Below are 27401 nucleotides of genomic sequence, written 5' to 3' on the forward strand. Positions count from 1 at the left end.
ATATACATACGTAGAGACCGTCTTGAATGAAAACATCCTGAATAATCTTGGTTCCATCTGCAGTATGCACAGCGCCATCACCAATCACGATTTCTCGCACGAATTGATGACGATGGCCAGAGGTGACCTCGCAACTCTTGACAAAGTCCCCAAAGTCGCCTGGGTATCTGCCACCTCTTTTGATACCCTGAAACAACTCTGCGTGCGAGAGACGCTCTTGTAGCTTGGCACTTTCGTTGGCTGCCACTGTATAGGCGACATTGTAACAAAATTCTTTGGCCATCCTGCTTAGGCAAGATCACGAATATTCTGTTTAGACTAGGAAGTACCATACGGCCCCCCGGATGTGCCTACTACATGATTCAGGTCTGGTGCCTGATTGATATGCATGGTGCGGGCGCACCTTGATAGCCTATCGGGCTAGGACATTACCGGGCCCCTTATCCAGGCTTTGAGTGGCTCGAGAGTGGGTTCCGTGTTCATTAAGGTGCAAACATATGGCTTATTACATTGACGATTCGCTTTCGGTGCCCTTCCGATGATTTTCATGCTATATTAGTAGGACAAGACCCCTATAACTAACCTAACACGTTTTGTAACCAATCACATCTTCGCGATTACCACCCGCAACACCAAGGCCGTGTCCGAACGGTCTTTGCGCCATGTCTCGTATTTGGGAAGCTACAGATAGAATCAAATTCAATGGCAATGAAACACTTTGGATTTCTGGAACTGTGGCCGCTCTGACCGCAGTCTTTCTCCTCATTCGAGCATCATTTCGACGACAGCAACGGGCCGATCTTCCTGTCTTTCTCGCAGAACAAAATGTAGTGAAGACTCTAGAGGAAGCTCATAAACAAGTAAGTACTTGCTTGCTTTATATGTATTGATTCTAATTGTTCGTAGTGTCCGCAATCTCCATTCGTTCTTTCCATGGCGGGAATGGAGGTTGTTGTACTCCCGGTCGAGGAAATAGAGCATATCAAATCGTTACCCGAAACAGAACTCTCTATCAAGTAAGTAATTCTGCACTAGATCGTCAATCTATCTGAGCTGACAATCAAAAGACGTCATCACTATAATGTGTTCCTCGGCGAATACACATACATGGGTACTAAGGCTGATGAGTTCGACTCGGCTATGCGACATATCCTGACACGCAACACTCCAGTCGTCTTGGAGTCATTTACAGCAGAGGTCAGCTATGCAATGAAGACTTGCATCGGCGAGTGTGAAGGAAATTGGAAACCAATTCGAGTTCGAGCTGCGATGTCGCGAGTCGCTTCCCTCTTGTCTGGACGGGCTTTTGTCGGCCTTCCACTCAGCCGTGATCCCGAATGGGTCGAAGCCACGACAAACTACACGCAAGACGTTTCAAAAGCTTGGATGGCTCTCAAGATGCTCCCATGGTATAAAAGAGCACTCATGGCCTGGTCACTGCCACAAGTTCAGTCTCTGAAACGACAAAAACAAATCAATGTAGAGAAGCTAGGTCCTCTGCTCGAGAAAAAGAGGGCAGAGGATGGAAACGAGAAGTCAGCACATTCAGAATCACCTGGGGGTGATATGATAGATTGGTTCATGTCTCGATACAACAAACCGGCGACCGCTCGGCAGCTTGCCAGAGACCAGCTGCTCGCCACGTTTGCATCCATTTACAATCTCTCTAACGCATTGTCTTATATTGTCTTTGACCTCGCAGCCAACCCAGACTGTATTGAAGAGTTGCGCCAAGAGATAACAAGCGTCGTTGGGCCGAAAGGAGTTATCGACAAAGTCGCCCTCCCCAAGCTCCGAAAGCTTGACAGCTTTGCGAAAGAATCTCAACGACTTAACCCTCCATCTCTTGGTATGGACCACCGCACGACTTCAAAGACCTAGATTGGGCCCAGGAATTATTATTGACTGACATCTTGATCTTTAGTCAACATACCGCGCGTAGTAACTAATTCTCGGGGATTTCGAACTCTGAGCGGCCATACCATTCCTTTCGGGTACACTGTTATGGTGCGAGCACATCCAATTAACATGTCCCCGGCTTTGTACCCCTCGCCGGAGACATTCAATCCGTTTCGCTTCTCCAAGCTTCGCCAGCACCCGGGAAACGAGATGAAGTATCAACACAGCAGCACCGGCGTTGATAACATCAATTTTGGCCACGGGATCTGGGCGTGTCCAGGCAGGTTCTTTGCAGCGGCTCAGATCAAAGTCGTGATGGCTTATTTGATCATGAACTATGATCTGATGGTTAAACCTGGAGAGAAGAAGCCAGGACAAATACACTATGGACTTGCTACACTGCCAGATGCAGAAGCAGATATTCTATTTAGGAAGCGGCAACCTATACCAAAGTAGTATAGACTGTTGTGATCTGGAATAGATAAATAAGATGGATTTATTCTTTCACGAACATGGATTCGTGTCTCAGATGGATATATTCAGATTCAGATATGTGCCGAAAGGCAATTGAAAGCTGCAGACTATATGTATCACAGTGCCTCGAATTTGATATAGACAGACTAGTCAATTGGAACAAAATTGAATTACTCTAATAGTGTCTAATGGCTCGGGCGAAATTCGATGGCGCTCACCCATGCATTTCTCAATGGGTAGATCTGGGAGACGGCCCAGCCAGAACTTTCCGCTAAAAATCGCCACTCCTTCTCGCTGCGCTCTTGACCCTTGGCTGTCATCATCATGTTGATGTCTCCGTATCGCGATAGCCTCCCCATCGCTCCGTCTGCTCTCACAGACTCGAGAACAATCAGGCGCGACTTTTCCCCTCCGAGAATTGCTCGGCGAATATTACACAGTACTTTGATGGCGTCCGCATCGTTCCAGTCATGAAGACACCACTTCATCGTGTAGACGTGATATGCGGGCACTTCCTCAAGAAAATTGCCAGCAATCAGGTTCTCGGATGGGACGCGATTGCAGACATCCTCATACATGCCCCCTGGATTGAAGAATGGCCGGATGTGTTCAATCACCTTGATGAGGTCAAAGACGCCACCGCGCATCGTGTCATGATTCCTCAGGAGTGCGGCTATCAGTGCTCCGCCTCCGCCTCCAATGTCAATCACAGTCTGGTCTGCGATCTCGTGCCAGGGATAGTCGGCAAGAATACCAGGTGCCTGTGCAGTTGCTCCTCCTCCAAGTGTGCGATGCAGCCGCGGTACCCAGCCTTGCTTCTGGAAGTATGTGAACATGTCATCGTCCGTATCATAGTTGTGTTGCGCAGCACTTCGTTTCGTGTCTGCTTTGAGCGAGGCCGGAATGCCGCGAGCAATGTCGTAAAACTCGTTCCCGTAGAGATCGACCCAGTTGCGCCACTGAGTCCAATGATCCGACGTCAGCATTTCGGAAGCCGCATTATTGGAGAACACATTCGACTGGTGGTCATATTGGAAAATGCCATTGTTATACAGAGCGCGCATCACTTGCGCAGTCCTATCTGGGCGAGCTTGCACAGTGGCTGCTAGCTGATCAATGGTGAGAGGTTGCTTTTTCAATGCGTCCGGAATGCCGAGCTCGACGGCAGCGACAAGGCACTTGGCGTTCATGTAGCCGAAGAAGTGGTCTGCCAGAGTCAAATGGCTTGGCTCCAGTCTCCTCTGGATATCGTGCAACAAGTCGACAGCATCTGCCGCAAGCCCGACAAGCTCTTTGTGAGGGAGCTGACCCTCCTTGGTGCCGTACAGGTTCTCGGCTACAGTAGTACTGATGCTGCTTGCGGATAGCTGTTCTTTGGAGAAGCGCAGTTGCTGGATCAAGTTACACAAGACCCAGCGTGTGGCGGCGTTGGGGGCATCGCTGTGGTTGACGAGAGTCGACTTCTCGTCTAAAGCTTCTCCGTGTGGTGAGGCCATTATCTGTTTCTTCTTCGTTTCTTTTTTTTTTTTCCGCTAGCTGCGTTGGAGCAGTGTTTCAATCTCGGATCTTAGATCTAAGATCTAAGATCAACTCAACTCAACTACTTGATTGCTGTGGCACCGAGTTCCTGAGTTTGACAACCACTCGACACGCCAGCACAACTTTGGAACTAACCCCACTGCTGTGTCAGCGGTAATCAAGTAATCAACGCGGATACACCAGGTTTCTGTCTATTTAGGTACTCGGTAATGATTATCTGCCTACTATGTGGGTAAGCAACATTGTACTTACTGACAACGACTCGTGGTAAGAATGGTAAGACCAGACCAGGCTGGGAGACAAATGCAATCATATGTTAAGTTAATTAGCTTAAACTATCTACATTAGAAACTCATTAACTGCTGCACAGCTCCAGCCAGAGGTGGCTTGCATGTCAAGATGTGGCGGATCCGTTCATCAGACGACGGAGGATTTCATACTCGGTTCTGCTGCATCAGCAAGATGCAGCTTCCAACTCGTCAGCAGTGCCATTTCGGCAATGAATCATCCCTTCTCTTTCCCTGATGAGTATTTTCGGTCCGCCAGTGCCAGCCGGACTAAGCCTGAGCGAGGCCCAAACTCGAGTGAGGTAGAGATACCACCTTGTTATTCTGAAGTGGGCCGGGAGCCCGGCTTAATTACGGCTGCCGATGCTTAGCGGACCGCTCGGCACCCTTGTCAGTCAACATCTTTCTTTGCGGCTCCGTCCACACAGGTCCAATGTGGTCACACAGCTGTCTTGCTCCGATATGACGCTGTTCGGCAGCATACCTCTCGACTTCGCCAAGTACACGGAGCACATTCTCCCCGAGGATCAGCCGCACATCTGGCTCTGATACCCCTCGGAGAAGGAGCTCAGCTACCAGCATTGGGTAGGCCGAGACATCATCTAAATCCACTGGCCCTTGAAGCATTCCGTCAAAGTCAGAGCCAATCCCCACATGTTCATACCCAATCATAGTCCCGGCGTATATGATATGCTCAGCTATTGTGGCGACTGATGCTTCACGAGCTTCGCGGCCCGTTATTTCATTGGCATCAAGCCCACACAGGGAAGGCAAGAAGCAAATCATGATTATGCCGCCATTGTCCCGCAATGCCCCAAGAACATCGTCCGGGGCATTGCGACTATGCTTACGAAGCCCGAAGCTTGAATTGTGTCAACGAGTCCTTGATCCGTACAGAGAAGTAACGTCTTACCAAGAAGAATGTGAGAAGATGACTGGTGCTTTTGCGATCCTCAAGACCTGCCGTTGGGCTTCATGACTTGTATGTGAGAGGTCTACCATGCTGGATGATATGATAAGCGCTCTTCGCCGCCCGAAAACATACGAGAAAGAAAACTCACATCCCCAGACGTTGCATCTCTTGAACAACATCCTTCCCTGCCGGAGATAGGCCCAGATGCCGAGGAGACAAATCTGTCTGCAGATTCGTCAGTGATGCTAAGCTGCAGTCAGGTCTCTTGATGACAAAAGAATATACCGCAGAGTCCACATATTGGTTGTTACGGTCATGACAGAGCGTGATGTATCGCACACCCAGACGATAAAGCTGGCGTAGTACGCTGGCACTCCCACACATCTGATGCAGTCCTTCTATGCCAATCAGACTTGCAATACGGCCAGATTTATACACATCTCGAACCGAACGAGCACTGTCTGCAAACCCCAATACTGTAGGAGAGGCCTCAATAAGTTGGTGGATGATATCAATCTGCTGTAGAGTGTCATAGAGAACTTTCAAATCAGGTGTCCCATTCGGAATATTAGTACTGTCGGCCGTGAGCAAGGGCATGCCATTAGCATATTCATGGATTCAAATTCTAAAAGTTGCTGGCGGTAGCACATACTCGGGAACGAAGGCAGACCAGAATTGACCCCCAACCAATCCCTTTCGTAGACGCGTCAGGTCTGTCTGCCCAACACTCATTTGTGTTACGTTGAAGGATGGGCTATTGAGATCATTGCCATACCAACCGCGCAACATATAGGGGAAATCATTGTGCCCGTCTTGACTCACATGGTAAGTGCTTGTCTGTCGCAGGAGAGATTGGCGATACTCACCAATCAAAGGGGTTTCGCTAAGCAGTCGTTGCGCACTTTGCAGATGGCCTTCCCCCATGCTGAAAATGCAAAGATGGCTTTTGCGTGGCCTCGCAACTCACAAGTAATGTTAACAAGGCCAGGCCTGAGACTTAACCCAGTTCAATCAACTAACCCAGGTACCTTGTTTTCAGCCAATGTCATAGTGTGTAATGCAGGCCGTAACTAGGTAACGGGGTACGTGATAGTTTTGACATTACCAGATCTACTTATTTATCAACAGCTATTGTTCTGGCACAAGGATTCACAAGACAGATACCAACTGATGCATATTTCTTCTAAAGATAGGATTTGTATGAGCTAATTAATGACTGTCATGTCTTTCATGGTTCTGGGCGTTCCTCCAAGCTTCCCGTGAGCTTGACGGTCCACCCCGACTACGAGAAAGGAAGCTCGAGCTCAAGGATTCCGCATAATCAAGTGGGGGTGAAGCTGCCAAATCATGATTTGTGACTTGTACCATAGTATGCGTTGATGAGGATGGGAGTCTAGTCTGACCGGTGACACCTTGATGGCAGGGAGAAACCTTGATGGGCCAAGTACCCGACTAAGGCTCGAGGCGAGTTCATTTTATTTGGAAATGGCTTTGCGACGTTCTGCTTAGGGATTTCACGTCCTGCAACCAAGCAGCTGTAGTCTGGAAACCAAAATGAAGGATTCGTGGTAGCGTAACTGAATTGAATTTAGACTGATGGTCGACTCGACAGGGTAAATTTAGGATGCACCTATAGGGCGACTGATGAGAAGCGCTTCGCGCGGCTACTACACGGTCTCCAAATCTAAATAGAAAGTCAAGTATTGCAACAATGGAGAGTTCCTAGATGCCGTGATCAGCTGGTGGTCATGGCGGCTCAGGCTGCTCCAAGATTACGCTCTGCTTGTACTGAGTGCCACGCATCCAAGGTCGGATGTTTAACCATTTCCCTTCAGAACTCTGGACACTGACAGGACCAATGTTATAGGTCAAATGTAGTGGCGAGAAAACCGGTTGCGTTCGATGTCGCAATCTTGGGCTCAAGTGTCATTTCGGCATATCAATGGTCGGCAAGTGCTCTCCCGTCAGGAGACGCCGACGGCCGAGATCCAACCTATCTGAGCACAATCAAGATCACGAGCCACAACAGAAGGGTGTCGGCCCAGTCCCTACTCTATCCTCCAGTTCTGTAGGGTTGTCACGATCAGAAGCTGCCCCGCTGCTGGACTGGACAGAGCAGAGCCCCCTCCAGCTAGCAAACACTCAATCACCCGCACTCTCGGCTCATGACTTCTCACACGATTCGATGCTGCTGCAGGGGCCGCTTACTGACGAGCTGGAGGCCTTTATCTCGTCGTGTATTGACCAATCTGAGTCTTTGTTTGGCCTTGATGATTTGGAGACAGATCACAGCCAGATAGAAGCCCTGGGAGGCGACACATCGACGGCAGTTCAACAGTCATCTCCGCAATACTCGCCAAAAGAAAGACATCAGGATCAAAGTAGCATACCGGAAAAGTGCGCAGAGAGTCTGCAAGGATGTCTCCGGATGATAACACGCCTGGAAGAACAGCTTCATCACCGCGTTCCTTCAGTCGACGAAGTCATGCAGATTAGCAAAAGTTGCGCAGAAGAACTGGCCATTTCGATCCAATTAGACTGGTTCTGTCGAGGCACAGCCGGGCCTATGCTTGTTCTAACTGCAGCGGAGCAGATTACTCTGCTATTCGAATCCAGCGTTCTGGCGTTTATGCCTGAAATCGACAGGGTTTCGCATGGCGAGAAGGAAGCAACATCAGCCGGCAACACCAGTTGCCAAAGCAAGTCACCACCCGCTAGATATCCCAGTCTTACCCTAGGTAACTTCCAAGCTGATCCGGAGGAAGCAAGTCTCATATGGCAGCATGTCTTCTCAGGCGAGCTGCGGCGATTCTTGCAGTTGATTGAGATCATACGCGACAAGCCCGTCTTGAGCACTGACCGTAGATCACAGAGTACCTCTCGTCAGAGACTGTGTGATGGCCTAAAGCAGCGCATCAAATCCATGTTGATGTCAATAAGAGACTTGCGCGGAAGGGATGACGTAGACATGTATTGATGAGAGGCGCACAATTGGGAATGCACCTCGTAGTGACGCAGATGGTATTTATCTCGGGATGTTATGTACCTTGAAAAGTCGTTGATATTGCCTCTATACGCAGGCACATGATCTAGTCTCTAGGCATATCACATATTTACACAGCCTTCTTTACGCACCGTAGCAGAAAATCAGGGTGCGTTATCCAGCTCTCCTGGTTGCGGCTCCAATCCTCCTTCTTCTGCCAGCCGAGCTCGTAGTTCAGTACCAGATGTGCCATAGTCTGCCGAATGATAAGATCTGCAACATACTTGCCCATGCACTGCCGCGGGCCGAACCCGAACCGCCAAAAGCGGTATCGCAGGTCCGTGTTGCGACGACCCAGAAACCTATCGGGTCTATATGCAGCGTTGTCCGGGGCCCACGTATCGCTCTGGATATTCAGAGCATAGGCATCAACAACGTAATTGGTGCCTCTGGGAATAATGTAACCATCTACTTCGCGATCGGACGGTGCCGCTTGAGGCACACTGAAGGCGGCGAGGGGTTTCAGTCGACTGGACTCGAGCACACACGCTGCAAGATATGTGCTCTCACTCAGCAGATAAGAGTGCAATCGATTTTCCTGCACGGCGGTTTGTACCTCGGAACACACTCGCTTCTGGACATCTGGGTGAGCGGCTAAGAAGACAAAATTCCACGATAGACCACCAGTGGTGACGTCGAGGTTCGCATACATAGACTCGTCGAGCGTCTGCAGCAATTCATCCTTTGTCATGTCCCCGCGCATTGTGGCCTCGTATAGCTGGACAATAGGAGCAGATGGACTTTGCTCCAGGGCGTGGGCCCAGGCCGCATTGTTGAAGGCACTCCACCGACTTTGAAATTCTCGTAGCTCGGCATTGGCTTGGGTAGGAAGCCATTGGGACAAGGAAAAGCGCATTATCCCACCCTGGATGACATATCGGAATATGCGCTCTCGCAGCGGGGCAAGATCACTGAGCTCCTGAAGTAACGGCGTGGGCAACCGACCATAGAATATCTCGCATACCACCCAGAATGGGAGCATCTTCATGTCATCTGCGGGATGCAGCAACTGCCTGTCAAGATTACCCGCGGCGTGCAATCTCTGGAAGTGTTCGTTGATATGCCGCTGGAATTGCGCAACTCTTTTCGATGTTGATTGGTGCCCAAAAGGTATCTCTGCGATTGATCTCACGCGCCGCCAGTCATTCCCGCTGATCAGTCCCACACAGTGCCCCAGCAAGCGGTTCATGTACTCCCCAGAGTTATTGGCGGTAGCTTTTATGTGCTTGTTCGAGTCTCGGAAGACTACCGAGAGCTGGTGCGGCTGTGTGAGCACACTACCGGACTGTTAGCAACATGAACGCACCTCAAGAGGAAAGGGGTAGGTCACATCTCGGGCTTCGTGCCTGACCAGATGCGGTAAATGTTGCCATATTTCTTTTTCCATTCGGCAGAGTTAGCAACCCCGTTCAAGAATTTTGCCGCATCTCCCTGGCCATTTGGCCAGCGGTATGGACAACTCGGCAAGTAATGACTCCCATCACGGTGTCTGATTGGCAATGTGTAGTGGAGGTAATGCTGTTTACCAAATTAGTCAGACAAATCATAATCCCTCTGCTACTTCTAGGACGCGTACATCGATGACAAACGAAAGAGTATCGACAATCTCTTTAGGTAGGCAGCTTGGACCGAGATGTTTTTCTACGAGGGCGAGGAGAAAGATGAATGACGTGAAAGCAAGCAGGTAGAGTGCGAAGGAGATGAAATTCATGACTAGTAGCTTTGTACACTTTGTCGATGAGTTCTGATACCAATGTGAAGTCTTGTCTTCAAGAGCTCTGATCAATTGGGAACAGCTGGGGAGTAGCTAATGCACAATAATTACCGTTTATGACGGTTCAGCCATGACAACATCTTACTAGTCTTCCAAGTGGAATTCTGACAAATGCTATACGCCGATCATCTCAGGCCAAGTGGATCAAACGATATCAGTGAATTTAACGGAATTGGCCAAGTTGTACGGACTCCGAACAGAAGAAGAATAAGTGAAATTCACAACGATTCACTGAACTGTAGTTGGTAATACAAAAAAGCGCCCTGGCAGATTGAAGATTCTGAAAGCAGAGGCCATCATAGTTAGGTTCAATAATGGGCCACCTTTTCGTCTTGATCGGCAGTCAGCATTGAAGCAACGTGGTCTCATGTTACGACAAAGAGCTTGCCAAAGGTTGACCTAGGAAGCAAGCTAAAGTGACGTTCTGAAGGGTCTCGTGGTAAGGCTACCGACACTGAGAAATGTCTTGCGTCAAATGAGCTGTTCAGCCCTATTATCCACCTATAGTTACTCTTACTGGTCGTCATGATCGATCTAGGTCATGATTTTCTTCATTGTAGTCTGGACGAGAGGGAGAGCTTGAAATTTTACTAATAGTGAACTTAAGCTATTGCAGTGAGATTATAGTGAGATTACGGGCCGAAGCTTTTGGCTTTTCAATCAGGTAATCCTAACCCTGTCGCTACAGCATTACCTGCCTGACGTACCGACGTTGATTCACTAGTGATATGATGGTCATTCAGCCATACATCTCTGAGGTGAGTGCTGCGCTGACGCCACCCGCGCAAAATGCGCCTGTGGCCATGGCTTGCACGACCGCTTTCATCTGCGTAGCACAGTCTCCAGCGGCAAATACTCCTGGAACACTGGTTGAGTACATGGGTTCTGTTACCTTGATATCTCCAGTCGCGGTCAGTTCCAATCCCAATTGACGAGCAAACGGCCCCGTGAGCTCCATCTTTGGCCGATGAACCTAACCGTTTTGATCAGCTCAGACATGAATCTTATCTTATTGCTGTGCAGCACTTACTAAAAATCCTTCGGTCTTCTTGCTTTGATCTTTGAAATGAACTGTAACGTTTGCTCCCAGCTTCTCTTTCTCCAAGCTTGCGATAGGACGCGCGTCGACGATGATGTGTGATTTTGAAAGAACTCGGCGATATTCGTCGGCAAGTGCTTCATCTCCGTCCGTGTAGATAACCACATCCTCGGCAAGACGTTTGGCCATACGCGCGACAACAATCGTTGGTCCCAGAGCGATGTTCTCTCCAGTTGCGAGAACACCTGCAGACTTTGCCCCACGATCTTCGTAGCCGTGGCAAAAGAGGCATCCGAATCTGGTGAACAGGATGACAGACAATTAGTCTTGGCTTTTGACCCACATTGAAGCATTACCGTATCCTCGGCTGCCGGGAACCATGCGCAGAGAGACTCACATTCCAGTTGCCCAGCAATCGGCATATCCCGGAGTGTCGGGAAAGACATCGCGTGAGCCAGTGGCCAGGACGAGTTTCTTTCCTACCCAGGATCTTCCTGTTGCGTCTTTGGCTGCGAAGTGGCCGGACGCTATACGCTCCACGCTGACTATCTCCGTGTTTTCAAAGTGTATAGTGTCGTACCGATCCAAGATATCCTTTCTAGCTGTTTCGCGATACTCGGATGGGGAGCGGTGATCCCATGTAGCAACGTTGTGCATGTGCGACGCTGCTTCGTTCCTGTATCTACCCGAATCAAACACAACGGCCTGATACAGCTGGCGAGCAAGAGCCGTGGCCACCGACAATCCAGCCGGTCCGCCACCAATAATGAGGCAGTCGATATCCTGCTTACTTGAATCCTGGGCAGACATGATGATTGCTATCATTTGGTGTATTTGACACTATCGCTTTCCAGATGTCCGAATTCAGGGTCAGAAATCCAGAAGAAGAAAAATCAAGTGTCAAGATGCTTTGTTCTGTTTATCGTCGCCTGCGGTGATGTTCGGCCGCCGTTTCACTGGGCTGACACTTCGCATTCCGAATCGGTACCGCGTGAGACTCAGCCGGTTGCCGAACACCACCCGCTGCCTGCCAACTGACCTGGATGCAGCCAACCCGCAATCTGATCAGCTCATCACGTTCCAGATGGCACAGTTTATGACCATAACTTACAGTGGGAATGCGATGTACCACACCAGATATGCCACAGCCGACAAGTCATCCAAAGCCACCTTTCAGCCATATGTGCTTTCTATCACCCCAAAATCTCCTCCATGGCGCGCGGGCCGCTGGGTGCACGGCTCTCCAATCAGTCATCATCACCACCTCAATATGATCAGCGCCTATCTTTCGACAAGCCGCCCCACCCGTTCCACTCTATTTGAGCCGGATCAATATCCAGACTACATCGGCCTTCACTCTATAGCTGATGCTGTATCTGGGATTTGTCGTGTGCGTATAGGTCAATGTGTACCACTGTTTCAATTTCCTGTGGTTGCATCCGCTCGACGATGTAGACATACGTCGTGAGATGAGTAAGAGAAAGCCTCATCTCGGTGACTCAGGCTCTTAAAGAGGATCGTCTTTACAATCGGTGCTCTCTAGAGCTTTTGGGGTATCGGAGCGGACCCTGAGATCAAATCTCTACCCAAGCGTAATGACATCCTGTCAAACCCCGCTTTTCTCATTTGATATTGCGCCACCATAGTGATTCAGTAACAGTTCATGAATCTTATTATCAGTAAGCCGTAGACGCCAAAGATAGCCGAAGGCTGAGGCAAGGGAAGGAACGATTATGGATGTCATTGAACTCCCATCCAGTCACGACAAAGGCAAGGCCTCATAAGCCGGTTACTAGACACTTTGATGGCTTGGTTCTTGATTAGAAGGATGATAATCTAGTACTGCACTTTCTCTGTTGTCTTCGTCGGACTAGGGAAAAGCGAGGTCAAGCAATGGCCTTCTATGTACAGAAGCTATACCGACAATTTTACGTCACGGCGCTATTTCAAGGATGTCTGAGCGCACTATATGAGCGAGTCTAAGTCGTCACTAAGTGCGTGATTCACTACAGCAAGTTCTAGCATCAATGCCGCCGTCTACCCATGCAGGGCGCAGCACCATCACTACCCTCTCATTTGTTCTTTCTGGCCACTTTCACATCCTCCTTGTTTTGCCTCGGGGTACGCTATTGGTACTACTTTTTGGTCTATTATGCTTCACGTTCATGATCTCGGGGATGATACTAGAGGATCTTATTCAAAGGATCGAGCATAACCCAACATACCCGCTTCCGTGGAGTGTCGTTAAGCACTATACACAGGCGGTACGGAGGATTCCACGTTTTGACACAAAACATCGAAACCTAGCCATGGTATTTTTTTTCAGGAGTGATTAGTTGCATAGTTTCCAATTAAACATTTAGTCAATCTACCAACTTCAAATGGCCATACCTAAGTAGTGTTCCGTTTCCGGGACCAAAGATGGGGGCAAATACGTAATCATGCCACCACCACATAGAATTGTAGGCGATATATACCAGAGTACCATACCATTCAGGGCAATGACCATCAGTCTTTATGGAGTTCTTGACTCTTCTCGCGAGAAATTGCTCTACTCTTCTTGCTACGCCGAGAAATAGAAACGCACCGATGCGGAACGATTGCTGGCTGCTCGGAGAGAAGTATGGGAGATCTTGCAAATACGTTCGGTATTTGGCTGGTAAGTTGTGTTCCTTCGCACCTTCTTGGAGCAGTCGCTAATCCCCAACGCACCTTGATCAGCCTTCTATCGATTCAATTGTCAAGCCAGAAATGCTATTCACGCACCAAATAACGGTAACTCGGTGCGGCATTGGGTCGACGTGGGTACTTCGCGACCAGAGTGTGCATGAGGAGTACATATCCGTCGCCATCCAGACAGACCCCTTCAACTACAACCTCATTGTATGCGACGCCGCCCCCCTCTGTCGCAATGACCCGGGCCAGATCTGCCGGCGTTATTCGATACGCGATGCCGTGGGCATCGGGCACGTCATGCGGCTCATCGTCTCGGCCGGACGGCGGAGCACGGGTGTAGCGTGCAATGCTCGCCATGGAAGGCTCCGAGTAGGCAAGGCCAAACACATCAAAAGTCAGGACGTACGATGGGACCTTGACCGTCTTCGTGTCTAGTACGTCTATCCCCCGGCACTTCATCGTGGAAGACTTCATGTTCGACCCATATGCCAGGTACCAAATGGCATCTTGAGGCATGCTGTCTGCCTTATTGATGTCTATCTTGAGAAAACTTTGAAATGGCGTTAGTATGTTACGTACCTATCTCCTCGATAATTTCTCGTCAGCCTCAGGCTACAAACAATGCATATAGTAAGGTACAAAGCCGTAGGTAGCGCCTGTGAGCCAGGTCAATGGGGAATAAAGGCTGCAACAAACGACTAATGAGGTGGAAGAGGACTTGGCGGGGAGGCGAGACTTTGGCCTGGAGCTAGGACTATTTCAACCCACTGGTCTAGTGCGCGGACAAAATTTTGGTGACAATTGATGGTCCACATGTCGGTGCCCGTATTGAATTTTGCTGCGTCCGGTGTACCTCTTTGGGCAACGCAAGATTGGGTGGGGGTAGTAGGCACGTCTTCCAACTGGGCTTCCAAGTCCTCGTGGTCCCTGGAGGTAGTGATGTTAGACCTTTGGTGCATATTGGCATGTTATGGAGAATTATACGAGAGCCGTGCAGTTTCTTATTCGGGTTGATTGTGAACCCTATATACAGTATGCCAGGCCTCCAAGATCAGCCATAAAGATTTCTGGCTACGGCTTGATACTGTGGATGTTACAAAGCCTGGTGAGTTTCACAAGGTGGAAATGATTCAATTGATGATTTGGTAATCCAATAGCTGTGATGTATTTGCATTCTTTTGGAACCAACTTCATCTAGATTATGTGCAATTATGTTGTTTACAAGAAGTAGAAATAAATCTGTAATACAGGCTTTGGTATGGACTTGATCTTCGATCAAAATCCCCTTACTCAAGGGCAGGTTGGTACATGGTTGGTAGGGTTTTCGTTCGTCCAGTCTTTCTACTCCATTTTCAATGAGCTTGTGCAAGTGCAGATGAGCGCGGCAATGATAAAATCATCACACTGCTTATTGACAGGAGTCAGTCGACGCAGTTGGATACGATGATGAGCAGAGATAAGTGCCTTGAAGGGGCCAGGTCTCTGATAAGACTTTTTGTGAAGATAGCTGGGCATGAGGCCATGTCTTCGAAGTTTGCGGCCTCGCTGGGGTCGAGATCTATCGAATCATCCATCGACATCGATCGGCATCGCTCGCTCAGCCGTTCGCCGCCGTAACGCCGTCCCAGCTCATAAAACATAGGCCAAGCGTGCTTAGTTGCGTTATTGCGGCTAGAAGGTGCATCATTAGGAAGAATGTACTCGTGGTTCGGCGATTGTGCCCGAGAGAAGCACCAGCTCGCTGACAATCGGGAAGTCCGAGCTTACAGCCGTGGCCATCAGTTCGTATCGCTTTCCCCGAAGAACGAGCTCCGTGAAACAGAAGACCTCTTTTACGTCACAATGCTCGTTAGGGTACCAAAAGGCATTGACTAACTGGCCGTGCTATGGCGACGTCGTGATGTTGTATCAGGTTCGGCCTAACTTTATCATAGGAGTTAGGTAAAATAAGGTTACGTGAGTTTTTCAATAGCAAGACGCGATCACGTGGTATGCTCCGTGTTAACAGACAAGGCTCTAGCTCTAGTTTTTCTCGTTGCTACGATACTGACAATCATGCTGAGAAAGTTAAAGGATAGGACAACAACTATAAGAAGTGGGAATGCATGAAAATAATGACTGAGAGTGGCATTGTAACTAAGTCAGAAGTCCTAAAATACACTTGACAAAATATTTAGCAATCTTTCCCTTCTCTCATTGATTGATTATGTCTGTATATGTCGCTTCGGTTTTGCGACTTCGTGTCAGAGAGCTCTGGTTTGCTTGATGTTGCCACCTGCCACCTTCCTTAAGTATACCCAAGTTGGTTAGTCACGCGTTCTGCGATTTGTGTTATCGATGGACTCTGGATCAGCTCCAAAACCGAGATCTCAATTCCCGCTTGCGTGGCAATCCAGTTCCGAAGCTCTATAGCAACCAACGAGTCGACTCCGTGCATAGCCAAGTCACCGGACACGTCGACCTCTTGCGTTCCAAACATATCCATGATCTTCTTGGACAGTTCATCAAGTATGACTTGCGACACTTCAGACTGGTTCATGTCGCCAGAAATGAGGTTTTGAAGCTTGCTAACGCTCGTCTTCGAAGATGTTGAGGCATTGCTGCGCTCAGACGCTGACCGATCTCGAGGACGCATCGCAGCGAAGCGTTTGTCTTGCAACCAGCCCGAGCCCCCGGACTCAGCAATAGAGTCAAACTGGATAGCAGTCACAACTTGATCCACGCCGTGAGTGCCAATCACGCTGTCGAGTATGTTGTGAACTTCACCTTCTTGTAGCCTACCCACACCGCTCTGCGCCAGCCTATCCGAGATGCGGTGATTGCCTGCTACAAAGCCCACAGACTGGACAGCACCAAGATCAATGCATGTTGATGGGAGGCCTTTGGATTTTCGGAAGCGAGCAAGGGCATCTTGATAAGCTCCTGCGGCGGTGTAGTTAGCCTGAGCTGGGGACCCCGTCACGCCGAGCACGGAGGATAGCATGATAAAGAAGTCAACATCGAGGCAGAGTTGATGCAGATTCCAGCTTCCCATGACCTTTGCCCTTGTGGCCATGATGAAGTCTTCTGCTGTCATCTGTTCAAAAACCGTATCCTGCAGATGTTAGCATGTTCCACTATCTTCATTCATTATGCTATTTCTTACCCGAAGTACCATCGCACTCTGTATGATGCCACACACAGAAGGCATGTCTGCGCAGCTGGCTAGAGCCGACTCGAGACTATCTTTGTCCGAGACATCGCATGGAACAGCACGTACGTTGACGTTCAGCTCTATTAGAAATTTGTCCAGTTTCGCGTTTCGAGACAAGACGATGATATGCTGAGCACCGCGATCTACGATCCATTCGCATATTGATCTTCCAATGCCTCCCATGCCGCCGGCAATGACATACGATCCATGTCGATGAATGGCTGGTCGAGCAGGCCCGAATTTGACCTACAAATTATTAGTTTGACAACATCACATAAACATGATGTCTGCTTGCCAGTCTTACCGGAACCAAATCAGACTCATTGACAGTAATGACAATCTTCCCGAGGTGCTGTCCTGTCTGCATGAAGCGGAAAGCTTCCTTAACAGATGATATAGGATATACCGTGACAGGTTGCGGCGCAGTGATGAATCCTCCCTCGAGAAGTCGAAGGACTTCTTTCATCGCTCGGCCTACGGCTGCCTGCCTGCGAGATTCCCAGGATATCAGGTCAACAGAGAAGAATGTCGTATTTCTTCGGAAAGCTGCCATGTCAAGCTGGCTGTTCTCTTCAAAGTCTCGCTTCCCCAATTCAACAAATCGTCCAAAATCTGCCAACACGTTGAAGGTCTCTTGCAAGAGCGAGCCCGCCAAAGCATTGAGCACGACGTCGACACCCTTTCCATGTGTCCTTTCCATAATAGCAGAAGAGAACGACGCATCGCGACTGGAAAATATTTTCCTCGCATCAATGGCGAACTCTTCGATGATGAAGTCTCGTTTCTTCTGACTGCCGACAGTGACATATATGTCTGCCCCTATTTTCTGACAAAGCCTGATTGCAGCCTGTCCTAGCCCACCAGCAGCTGAGTGGATCAACACTGACTCCCCCTTTTGGAGTTTGGCAACTTCGAATAGGGAAATATACGCAGTGGTGAATGCGACGGGAACAGCTGCCGCAGTTTCAAATGTTATATTATCAGAAATTTTTGCGACACCGGACCAGTGCGTTTGAGGGCGCGTTGTCCAATGGTCTTGAATTAATGCACACACTCGGTCGCCGACTTTGAGACCCTGCATGGCAGCATTTCTTCCAAGTCTACTAATGATCCCAGAACACTCCGAGGCTTTCAAAGTGTCAATGCCAATCTGGCCCATAGCCACCATTATGTCGCGAAAGTTGAGCCCAAAAGCTCGAGGCTCCAGTTCCACGCAGTCAGATAAGATCTCTTCGGAAAGTTCAGAGTCTTTAATGAACGTTAATGTGTCCAAAAGGCCCTGGGACTCAATATGGAGCCGTACCGGTGCTACTGTCTGAGAAAAAGCCCTCGTGCTAGTCTCTGTCGACGAGCCTCTCGCACGGTGGAAAGCCTCGACCAAACTTTGATTCCTGAACAATCTAGGAATATGGATGAATCCTTGACGCTCACAATACTCCATATCGCGGTCATGCGAATACGTAGAGGTGCCACTGAAGGATTTGGAAAAGACTTGAACAATAGCCGCCGCTGTCTCAGGCGTCCATGGGAGCCGCTGTGGGTCAACGTCAAGGGTGATGTACCTTTTCTGTTGATACTCGTGTTTCAAAGTTCGAAGCAATCCGTGACTGAGAGCTGCTTCGGGATACTCAGATTCCATGACACCACCTCGAGTAACCCACAATACGCCTTCACTGTCAATAAGCATGGCCTTCAGGGCTGCAAAACGACTCTCGTTCGGATTCATCAAAGTGCTGGTATGCTCAAGATCTCCAAGAAAGATGCAGTATTTTCCTTGAACACGCGCAGAGTTCAATGACTCGATGGCGGGCGGAGATCCACACAAGATGGTAAAAGATGCTTGAATCTCATGTTGCCATGTAATTGGAGGTGATTGATCTAAAGTGACAAGCAATATATCGGAGGAAAAGACAGGTGGGTCGCTATTTACCGTTGTGAGGATGACACTAAAGTTGTAGAACTCTTCGTCTTCACAATCCCTGAGCTCGTGGTCAATTCCAGTAAAGCCTGTCATGTTGAGTAACCCGTTCCAAGAGGAAGTTGTCAACGAAGGAGAGCTCTTGCGTTCTTCTTCCTCGCCTTGATGCACATTGTTAGCCATATGCCGTATAATGCTGCGCAAGGGAGAATTATGTCATACTCAACCACCATCCCGGCAATAAGCCAAAGGAAAGAAAGACATCCAATGAGTCTTGAGTCGTCTCAATGAGAACCAACCTGCCACCTAGTTTCAGCAGGCGACGAACGTTCGTCATGGTATTCTGCATATTTCTAGTCGCGTGAAGAACCTAGCACGCAATGATAATGTCGTACGACCGCTGTTCAAAGCCTTGCTTACAAGGATCATTCTCGATGTCAAGCTTCCGGAAAGCCATAAGGTGCTGCCAAGGTTCGAAACGCCTACGAGCTGCCTCAAAGAACCCCGGGGAAACATCTGTGAAGTCATAATGATCGAACTGAACTCCCTCTGCGTCCTCGCATCCAAGAGCATTGAGCACAGCTTGGGTGCCACCACCAGTGCCAGCACCGATTTCCAAGATGTTAGCTCGGGGGTTCTGGTGTGCTAGAAGCTTGACCAATTGTGCCATCTGGTGTGTCGACCGGTCAAACTTGAGAACATTATTATAATAACGATAGAGTAATCCATCTTCAAGCATCAACTCCAGTGTCGTTGTTTCCCCCTTGAGGATTTCTGGAATTCTAGGGCCTACTCGTTGCAGCATTTCGCCGTTGACGCTACTGGCGGCTACGTCTTTCAGCAATTCGAGCCTCTCTGTTGTTGGTTTATTTAGCCAGATCAAACTGTCTTTGGCGAGTCTATTATCGGCGGCAAGGTGTATCTGCGTCTTCATCCACTGGTAGTGCTTGGCATGATGCCACTCCATTTTCGTGAGGTCGTCATCAGTCAGAGCCGTAAGGGCATCCTGAATATAGAATATCACAGCCTGTCTTAATTTCATCATCATACTCACCTCCTCAGCCTGAATAGTATACTTGAGGTAATCTAAGGCGTGAGCAGGTAAGGGAAAAGACAGATCTAACCCCCACCGGAAGGTGCTGTACAATTGCGAGTCACTATTACCGTTGGGGCTTAGGTCGCCACTACCACCATTAAGACTTTGACAAGTCAAGCCATGAACCTCTAACACGGCATTTGAAGATGAAGAGGCGTCGAAAACTGTCAAATCAGTGGAGAAGCGACGCACATTCTGTGGTGTTCGACTTTCGACGTGTGTCTCAAAAGAATGGCCAGCTAAGCTGCTGATGTGACTTTCGACGACAAGACGCTCGATTGAATGAGGCAAAAAGGGCGTTGTGAGATGCGAACCCAAGCCCGGCAGAACAGTATAAGCGCTCTGGATTATGGAGTCAAGAGTTGTCGGGTGGATTGTATAGTCGCTCTCGTGTCTCGTGGGCATGGTGGTCGAAACATTTACAATGGAGAACGTAGCGACACTTCCATACCGGTTGCCAACGACCTTATCCAAATTCCTGAATGTGCCTCCGTGATTGATGCCGACAGAGCGCATTGCAGTCCAAATGTCTTCCGGGTCAACTTGTTTCGTGTACGCTTTAGTGTTCGACCGCCGCTTCGCCAGATTGAGTTTGACTGGAGTAGCGGAGTTATAACTGTGAGGACTTGGCTGGCTCTGGATGACTTGTATCAAACCCTGGCAGTGTTGGGTCCAACGATTGTTCTCACAAACGGAGTAAACAGAAAACTCCTGCCATCCTCTAGTGCCCAGGGAGCGTTCGTTGCATGGACGCATTGTGAGTTGGACTTCACGCCCTTGCGAATCATCAGGAATGATTAAGGCACTCATGAACTGAATGCTTTTCAGCGAGTAGCCAATGATGTTCCCTGAAAAAGCTTTCCGCTGACCAAGGTACTTCGCTCCTTCAATGGCCATGCAAATGTATGCCGCGCCGGGGAAAACAATGTTTGGACCTACCATGTGATCCCGAAGCCAGGGCAGGTTGGAAGTGCGTAATATATTCCGCCAAGTTGGACAATATGAGTTGGCAATTGATTGATAGGAGCCAAGGATGTCGTGAATGGTGTCGCTTCTATTCCGCCAGGCTTTATTCACTCGTGACTCGAGCCAGAATCGAGTGGAATGGTTCCAAGGGTAGTGAGGCAAGTCACAGAGTACTTGGACATCATTGAACCCACTTGGAAAATTGACGGCTCTCAGATTAACTGGGAAGCCTCTGCGAAGAAGATCGCAAGCGAGCGCCTGCATCGTATATACGGCGCTTTTCTTTCGTACAAGGCAGTTCAGATACGATATCGGAATCCCTTCAAATTCCGGCAATGTCAGAAGATCTTGTATGGGTCCGCCGAGTGATCCGTGTGGGCCAACTTCGATGACAGCATCGACCTGCGAAGTAGGGGTAAGTCCCCCTACTTCGTTGGTGATGCACATATTTCGAAACGAGGACTCGAATTCAACGACTCCAAGCATATTAGAATTCCAATAGGATGGCTTCGCGAGTGCGCTCAGATCTTGTAATCGATCGCCTGTCATGGAAGATGAAAAGATCACCCTTGTACCGGAATGCTGCTTCTCGCATGAATACAGCAAAGGCTCGAGTTCTGCCATGTAAGTTGCCGATATGGGTGACATGTGGTCAGAATGAAATGCACCATTGATTCGCAATCTTCTGCAAAAAACCCCGTCAGCGGCTAGGAGCTGCTCCAATTCCTCGATCGCTGAAATGTCGCCTGATGCAGTAACACTATTCTGGCTGTTGACGCATGCCACCGTTACCTTGCCTGCTGTGACTAGGGACATGTATGATCCAGCGTCTTTCCGTCCCAGGCCTACAGCAAGCATTCCACCCTTGCCAATGATCTTATCTGTCTTGGTAGAAAGTGCACCCCGAAGATAGGGTATCGCGATAGCGGCGCGAGCGTCTAGCGCGCCAGCAGCATACGCGGCAGCTACCTCACCACTCGAGTGACCAGTAACAGCGGTGGGGCTTATTCCCCAGGACCGGAGCAGGTCCACGAGTGCAATTTGAATCGCACTACACATCGGCAGACTATACACAAGGTTGTGGATATTAGATGTTTCGTCATCTCGAGAGAGCTCGTCTGTACCATAGCAGTCAGCACACCCGAGACCCCAAATCCAATCAGTGCTTACCTATTAGCGACCATTGGGCACCAAGGTCTCTTATATAACCATCCAAGGCCTCGATGCTCTCCCTGAATACCGGGTAATTGCTCATGAGTTCCCTGCTCATTCCAGGCCACTGTGCTCCCTGCCCATTGAACACATAACCTATGCGAGGTGTCGCAGCTGGGAGGCGCACAGGAGCCGACTTCTCGGTATTCAGAGCCTCTGATAGATCTTTGATGCTCCTGTTGGCAGATACAGTTATCATCCAGGGGAATGTTGATCGCCGCTCTCCTAAAGTGTAAGCTAGGTTTTGTATCTGTTGGGAAAAGCCGCCAAAGTCTGATGACAGCACATAGTCCCGTAGATTCGCAACCGTCCGTTTGCAGCCATCTTCATTCTTGCCATATATGACAAATACTTGACTCGTCTGATCCTTGTTGTAACCGTCTTTTACCTTGGATTGGCATGAACTGATCGCGCTTGTTGTCGGTCCGTTTGCAATTGTTCCATTCGTCAATAGTTCGGATGGTGCATCGTCATGTCCATTAGTGCTAGCAATGAACTCTCTTTCCCTATTGTCTCCATTCGAGACATCCGTATTCTGGGCTTTATGGAACATTACAGGACGTTCGCTTGATGATATAAGAGATGCTTTGGCAGCTTCACTGAGAGTTAATGAGGCATCCGATGCGCCATTTGGCATAGACTGTGAGTGTGCCAAATACTCTTCCATTACTACGTGGGCATTCGCGCCTCCGAAACCGAAATTGTTAATTGAAGCCCGGCGAACACTGCCGATCACCGGCCATGGCTGAACAGTTTGGGGAATCTGAAGTGTCAGTAAATCCCAGGACAGCCCAGAAGTCCCGAAACTCGTACCGTTATATGCCGTCCGGTGAGATCCAGTTTGTCATTCGGGCTCTGAAAATCGCAGTTAGGCGCAATCAGACCCCTTTCAAGACCCACGGCGACCTTTATGACGCTTGCAAGACCGCTTGCGGCTTCAGTATGCCCAATTGCTGCCTTGAGCGAGCCGACTAACAAGGGCGAATTTGTACGACAAGGTCCAGCTAATGCTTCGGAGATTGCTCCTATCTCGATGGGATCACCAACCGATGTGCCAGTACCATGTGCTTCCACGTAACCAGTTTCCAGTGGATTAATGCCGGCTTGCAAATAACAATGCTCAATAAGTTGCTTTTGGGCATTTTGGCTTGGTGTAGTAATTGTTGTGGTCCGCCCATCCTGATTCAATGCTGTGGCCCGAATTACAGCCCTGATTGGATCGCCTGCAGCAACCGCATCGTCAAGCCTCTTCAGAATGATGGCTGCTACTCCCTCACCTCGACCATATCCGTTTGCTCTGTCATCGAAAGCATATGATTTGCCATCTGGAGAGAGGAATCTAGTGTTGCATTAATGCCCAGTGATCACACCCCAGGAGATCATGTTGCTCACCCAATACTCGACATAGTGACAAAATAATCCGGATTCAAGATCAGATTCACGCCAGTAACCACGGAAGTGCTTGATTCCCCCGACTTCAAGTTCTGACATGCTAGATGAAGAGCAGTGAGGGTTGTAGAGCAGCCAGTGTCCACAGTCATACTAGGGCCATGCAAGCCATAAAAGTGACTGACACGGTTGGATGCCATGGTGGAGGCATTGCTGGTCATGAAGTAGCGCGGAAGCAAATCGGGGTCCCTAGCTAACGTATCGTGATAGTCACGAAGCATGCACCCGGCATATACAGAGGTGTCAGAGCCATCAAAATCGGCCATGGTGATGCCAGCTGCCCTTCTATTAGCTTGTCTCGCCGATGAGCACCTTAACTCCGAAGCTTACCGCTTTCCATGGCTTCGTAAACAACCTCTAAAGTGAGCCTAAACTGGGGGTCCATGGTCTGTGTGAAGTGTCAGAGTAGTCTATGGTCAGGGACCGTGAGTGGCCTGGTAACGAGGGCATACACTGGCCACTTCTGCAGATAGGTTGAAGAACTGAGCATCGAACGAGGCTGGATCTTGATCTAGAAAATGACCGCCCTGTACATTAGACTTGAAGTAACCTGTTAGTTTGGTCAACAGAAATAGAGTTGTGTTACTTACAGAGCCAACTCTCTCTCCATTCGGATGATGTATCCCTAAACTCGTGAATCTGGACTCAGGTATCTTTGACCACGCACTCCGGCCGCTGGCTAGCAAGTCCCATAACTTTTCCGGGGTAGTAGCATCCCCAGGAAAGCGACAGGCCATGCCGACAATGGCGATTGGGGTGTTGGCTGACGCCATTATGGTACACTCTCGTGGGTCTTTCAGCTACTCAGACACTAACATTCATGAAATGGTGCCTTCGTTTCATGCGGATATCCCAGAAGGCTTTCTAGTTCACAGCAGTTGTCATGCAGAACTGGTCCAGGATGCTGTTATTGATTTCGCGTCAGATCGCCATGCCGTGTTTGCAAAAGAAATTTCTTTTTTAAAAAAAAAAGAAAGAAAAAAAAAAGAAGGAGACCGTACTGAATTTGAGTCCGCAGGAGGTTTCCTTTCGGCACAAAAAAACCAAGCCATTATTCCTATGTCCAGCAACTTCTTGAAAGCCAAAAACTAGCTAGCTTCTTCGACTAATTTCTTACTTTGAAGACTGTTTTCCGAGCCCGGACATGTTTGGCGGTCCGCTTAGCTATTCGGCCTCAAGTGTTGAGTGGATGCGGATACTAGCTGAGCTCAATGCTACGCACTGAACCACCGCAGCTCCGGTAAATCGAGCATCTGCAGAAATCTCGGCGAGCTTCTTGTCTGAGCAAAATGAAGTGTACCCTTGTGGTCATTTGACATATGGGTTGCTCAGTAGTTAACTAATTAGTGAAGAGCAGCATACTTGCGATAAATTACTGAGGTTGCAGGCTGAAGGTTTGCCGTTCCTCTCAGGTAGCCTTCTACATCGCTGTCATCACAAGTTTATTTTCTTAGTGACTAGGCCTACCATAGAATAATAAAGTTGAGGTCAGGTCCATGACTCTTGACAAGAAAGGTCTTTGGCGAAAACCACTGTGCTACATAATTATGGAACGACAGATAGCGCTCCAGGAGCTCGCCATAGTGTTGGATCTTCCTGTGGCTGCGATAGATAAGGCAAAGAGCTTTATCGGTTCTGGTGGTCACTCTATCACAGCCCTGCAATTTGCTGCACGTTGTAGGGAACGTCAGGTGTCTTTGGCCTTAGACGATATACTGAGAAGTGAGACGATCGAAGAAGTGCTGGATTCATGTCAGTGTCTAGCACCTCAGCCATCACAAGGGTCCGAGTCCACACAGCCCTCCTCTTCGAAGACTCTGTCAGCTCTACAGCTTGACTCAAACCATCAAGATGGTCTTGTTGACTCCGTACTTGACTTGTCTGACAATGAGACATCGAACTTAACGGTGTCTTCTGATGTCTCTGACAAGTTTCACATGGTAGCAACAACAGCTGAATTTGACAGCACGCCTTCGGGTTCATTGGCGACTGCTGGAGATAATCTGCGGCTTGTTTATGAAGATTCCGAGGAATTATGCGATGCCCAGCATGTACCAGATGGTCTGGGAAAGTTGACAGAAATTCAGCTTTCGCTCATTCACGGCAGTCTTCAAAAGCGCGGAACAAATATCATACACTACTACGAGACATATCGTGCTAGTCAGATCTCGCGCATGAAATCAGCATGGAAACAAGTCGTACAGGGTGAACAAATATTCCGCACACCTTACCGTAATCCAGCAGATGGCTGCTATATGATACCAAAATTCCACTGGAGAGAGCTTGAAACCAACAGAAGATCAATATATGAGGAGGCCCTTCGCGGCGATAACCCTCTTGCTGTGTGGCAGGATATGTCTGACGGAGCTATCGATCTCAGCAACCGCTTCACAGTCATAAGTCTCTGCGACCAAGCCCGCCAACACCATACCAGCACCATCATTTGGTCTATTCACCATGCCCTGATAGACGGCTGGTCAGCGACGAAAGTCTTGAATAAGGTTCATCAAGCGGCATCTGGTTTTCCGATCTGCCCTGGTACTTCATTTCTCGATCTGGCCGCGTCCTTGGAACAACTACAAAAAAACCAAAAGGCCGAAGGTGACGCCTTTTGGCAGAGGCAACAGGAGAGAGTCGCCGAAGCACGCGACAAGTTCTTGCTGCCTCCACCTTCTCAACAGTCAAGTCCATATGGAGGGAAGAAAGTAGCAGAATTTGTCTTGTCCCTTAGACAACATTGGGAGGTCATCGGTCAAGCGGCACGATCTTGCGAAGTAACGATAGCAGCCGTACTGCATGCCGCATGGGCAATCACGCTCGCCACGTATACAGACTCCGATAACGTTGTCTTTGGTACCGTGGTTTCCGGCCGAAGCTTGCCACTGCCTGGAGTGTTTGATGCCATTGGCCCCTTACTTAACACATTGCCGTTTCAAGTCACCTTGTCCAGAAAACTGTCCGCCCGACAGCTTCTTGCGAATGTGTTCAATAGCTTGCAAGATCTCAGCCAGTTTGCGTGGACAACGCCGGACAATGGCTTTTCGCGGTCATTCGAGTCGATTTTTGCGATGCAGCTGGAGCCAGAGGACGACGTATTCGGCCCAGTCGCTGCCAAGCCGCTCCGGCCGACTTTCTCGATTCAAACGACAAATATCCCACTGAGCATTGTGGTTAATGCTAGAGGAAAGGTCAAGTTGCAATTCTCGCCCACTCAGTTCCATGAAAGCCACATGCGAGGTGTAGCAAAATGCTTCCGAGATGCGATCGTGTCGCTGACACACATTGACATGTGTCTTGACACATGTATGTCAGGCGTGACAACAACCGAGACTCTCTCGATTTTGAGACATTTTGGAAACTGCGAATCTAGCTGGACAACTCGTTCACACTCGTCCGATGACCTCGTGACGCTTTTCGAGGCAGCGGCGTCCAATTATCCTGACAGAACTGCGCTGGAGGCTCCCAACTGCAATATTACCTACTCCGAGCTAAACAGATTATCAGGCCTCCTTGCCAGCGAGTTAGCTGACCTTCTAGCCCCTGAAGAAGTCGTTTCCGTCCATACGGATGGCTCTGTGAACTGGATCATAGCAATTTGGGCAGTTCTACGAGCGGGAGGCACGTATTGTCCCATAGATAAACATCATCCCCAGGTAGTCCGCGACTCGATATTTGCATCGTGCAAAGCCAAATACTTTCTCGCGACCTCCAAGGAGGCTCTGAGAACAAGATTTCCAGTGGGCTTAACCGTGATTGATGTTGCTGCCGTTCTAGAAGCGAAGCATCAGGCATCTCATACTGAAAAAGGGTCGTTCCCTCACCGTACCAACCCGCGGCCCTGGGAGAATGCCTACGTCTGCTTCACCTCGGGGTCGACAGGCAAGCCAAAGGGGGTCGTATGTACGCACGAGGGCCTAGTAGCT

The 27401-nt window shown here is 49.2% G+C and overlaps 4 protein-coding genes across 4 annotated transcripts; all 4 read right to left on the bottom strand.

Annotated features, from left to right (window-relative positions):
- Window positions 1-2558: 2558 nt before the first annotated feature.
- Window positions 2559-3869, bottom strand: UCRPA7_6617 (putative o-methyltransferase protein; the record flags this gene model as incomplete). The annotated part of the gene is made up of 1 exon (XM_007919154.1): window positions 2559-3869. The coding sequence occupies one exon, from the start codon at window positions 3867-3869 to the stop codon at window positions 2559-2561; it is 1311 nt and encodes a 436-aa protein (XP_007917345.1).
- A 4356-nt stretch (window positions 3870-8225) lies between these two features.
- On the bottom strand, window positions 8226-9137 carry UCRPA7_6618 (putative cytochrome p450 oxidoreductase protein; the record flags this gene model as incomplete). The annotated part of the gene is made up of 1 exon (XM_007919155.1): window positions 8226-9137. One exon carries the CDS (start codon window positions 9135-9137, stop codon window positions 8226-8228), a length of 912 nt encoding a protein of 303 aa, XP_007917346.1.
- Window positions 9138-10668: 1531 nt separating this feature from the next.
- UCRPA7_6619 (putative thioredoxin reductase protein) lies at window positions 10669-11778 on the bottom strand (the record flags this gene model as incomplete). The annotated part of the gene is made up of 3 exons (XM_007919156.1): window positions 10669-10902; window positions 10960-11266; window positions 11366-11778. The coding sequence occupies 3 exons, from the start codon at window positions 11776-11778 to the stop codon at window positions 10669-10671; spliced, it is 954 nt and encodes a 317-aa protein (XP_007917347.1).
- A 4153-nt stretch (window positions 11779-15931) lies between these two features.
- Window positions 15932-17046, bottom strand: UCRPA7_6620 (putative polyketide synthase protein; the record flags this gene model as incomplete). The annotated part of the gene is made up of 3 exons (XM_007919157.1): window positions 15932-16738; window positions 16790-16917; window positions 17040-17046. 3 exons carry the CDS (start codon window positions 17044-17046, stop codon window positions 15932-15934), a joined length of 942 nt encoding a protein of 313 aa, XP_007917348.1.
- Window positions 17047-27401: the final 10355 nt, after the last annotated feature.

The sequence above is a fragment of the Phaeoacremonium minimum genome (genome assembly GCF_000392275.1).
Source record: "Phaeoacremonium minimum UCRPA7 unplaced genomic scaffold PA7_03_scaffold_480, whole genome shotgun sequence".
In the NCBI taxonomy this organism is placed as follows: domain Eukaryota; kingdom Fungi; phylum Ascomycota; class Sordariomycetes; order Togniniales; family Togniniaceae; genus Phaeoacremonium; species Phaeoacremonium minimum.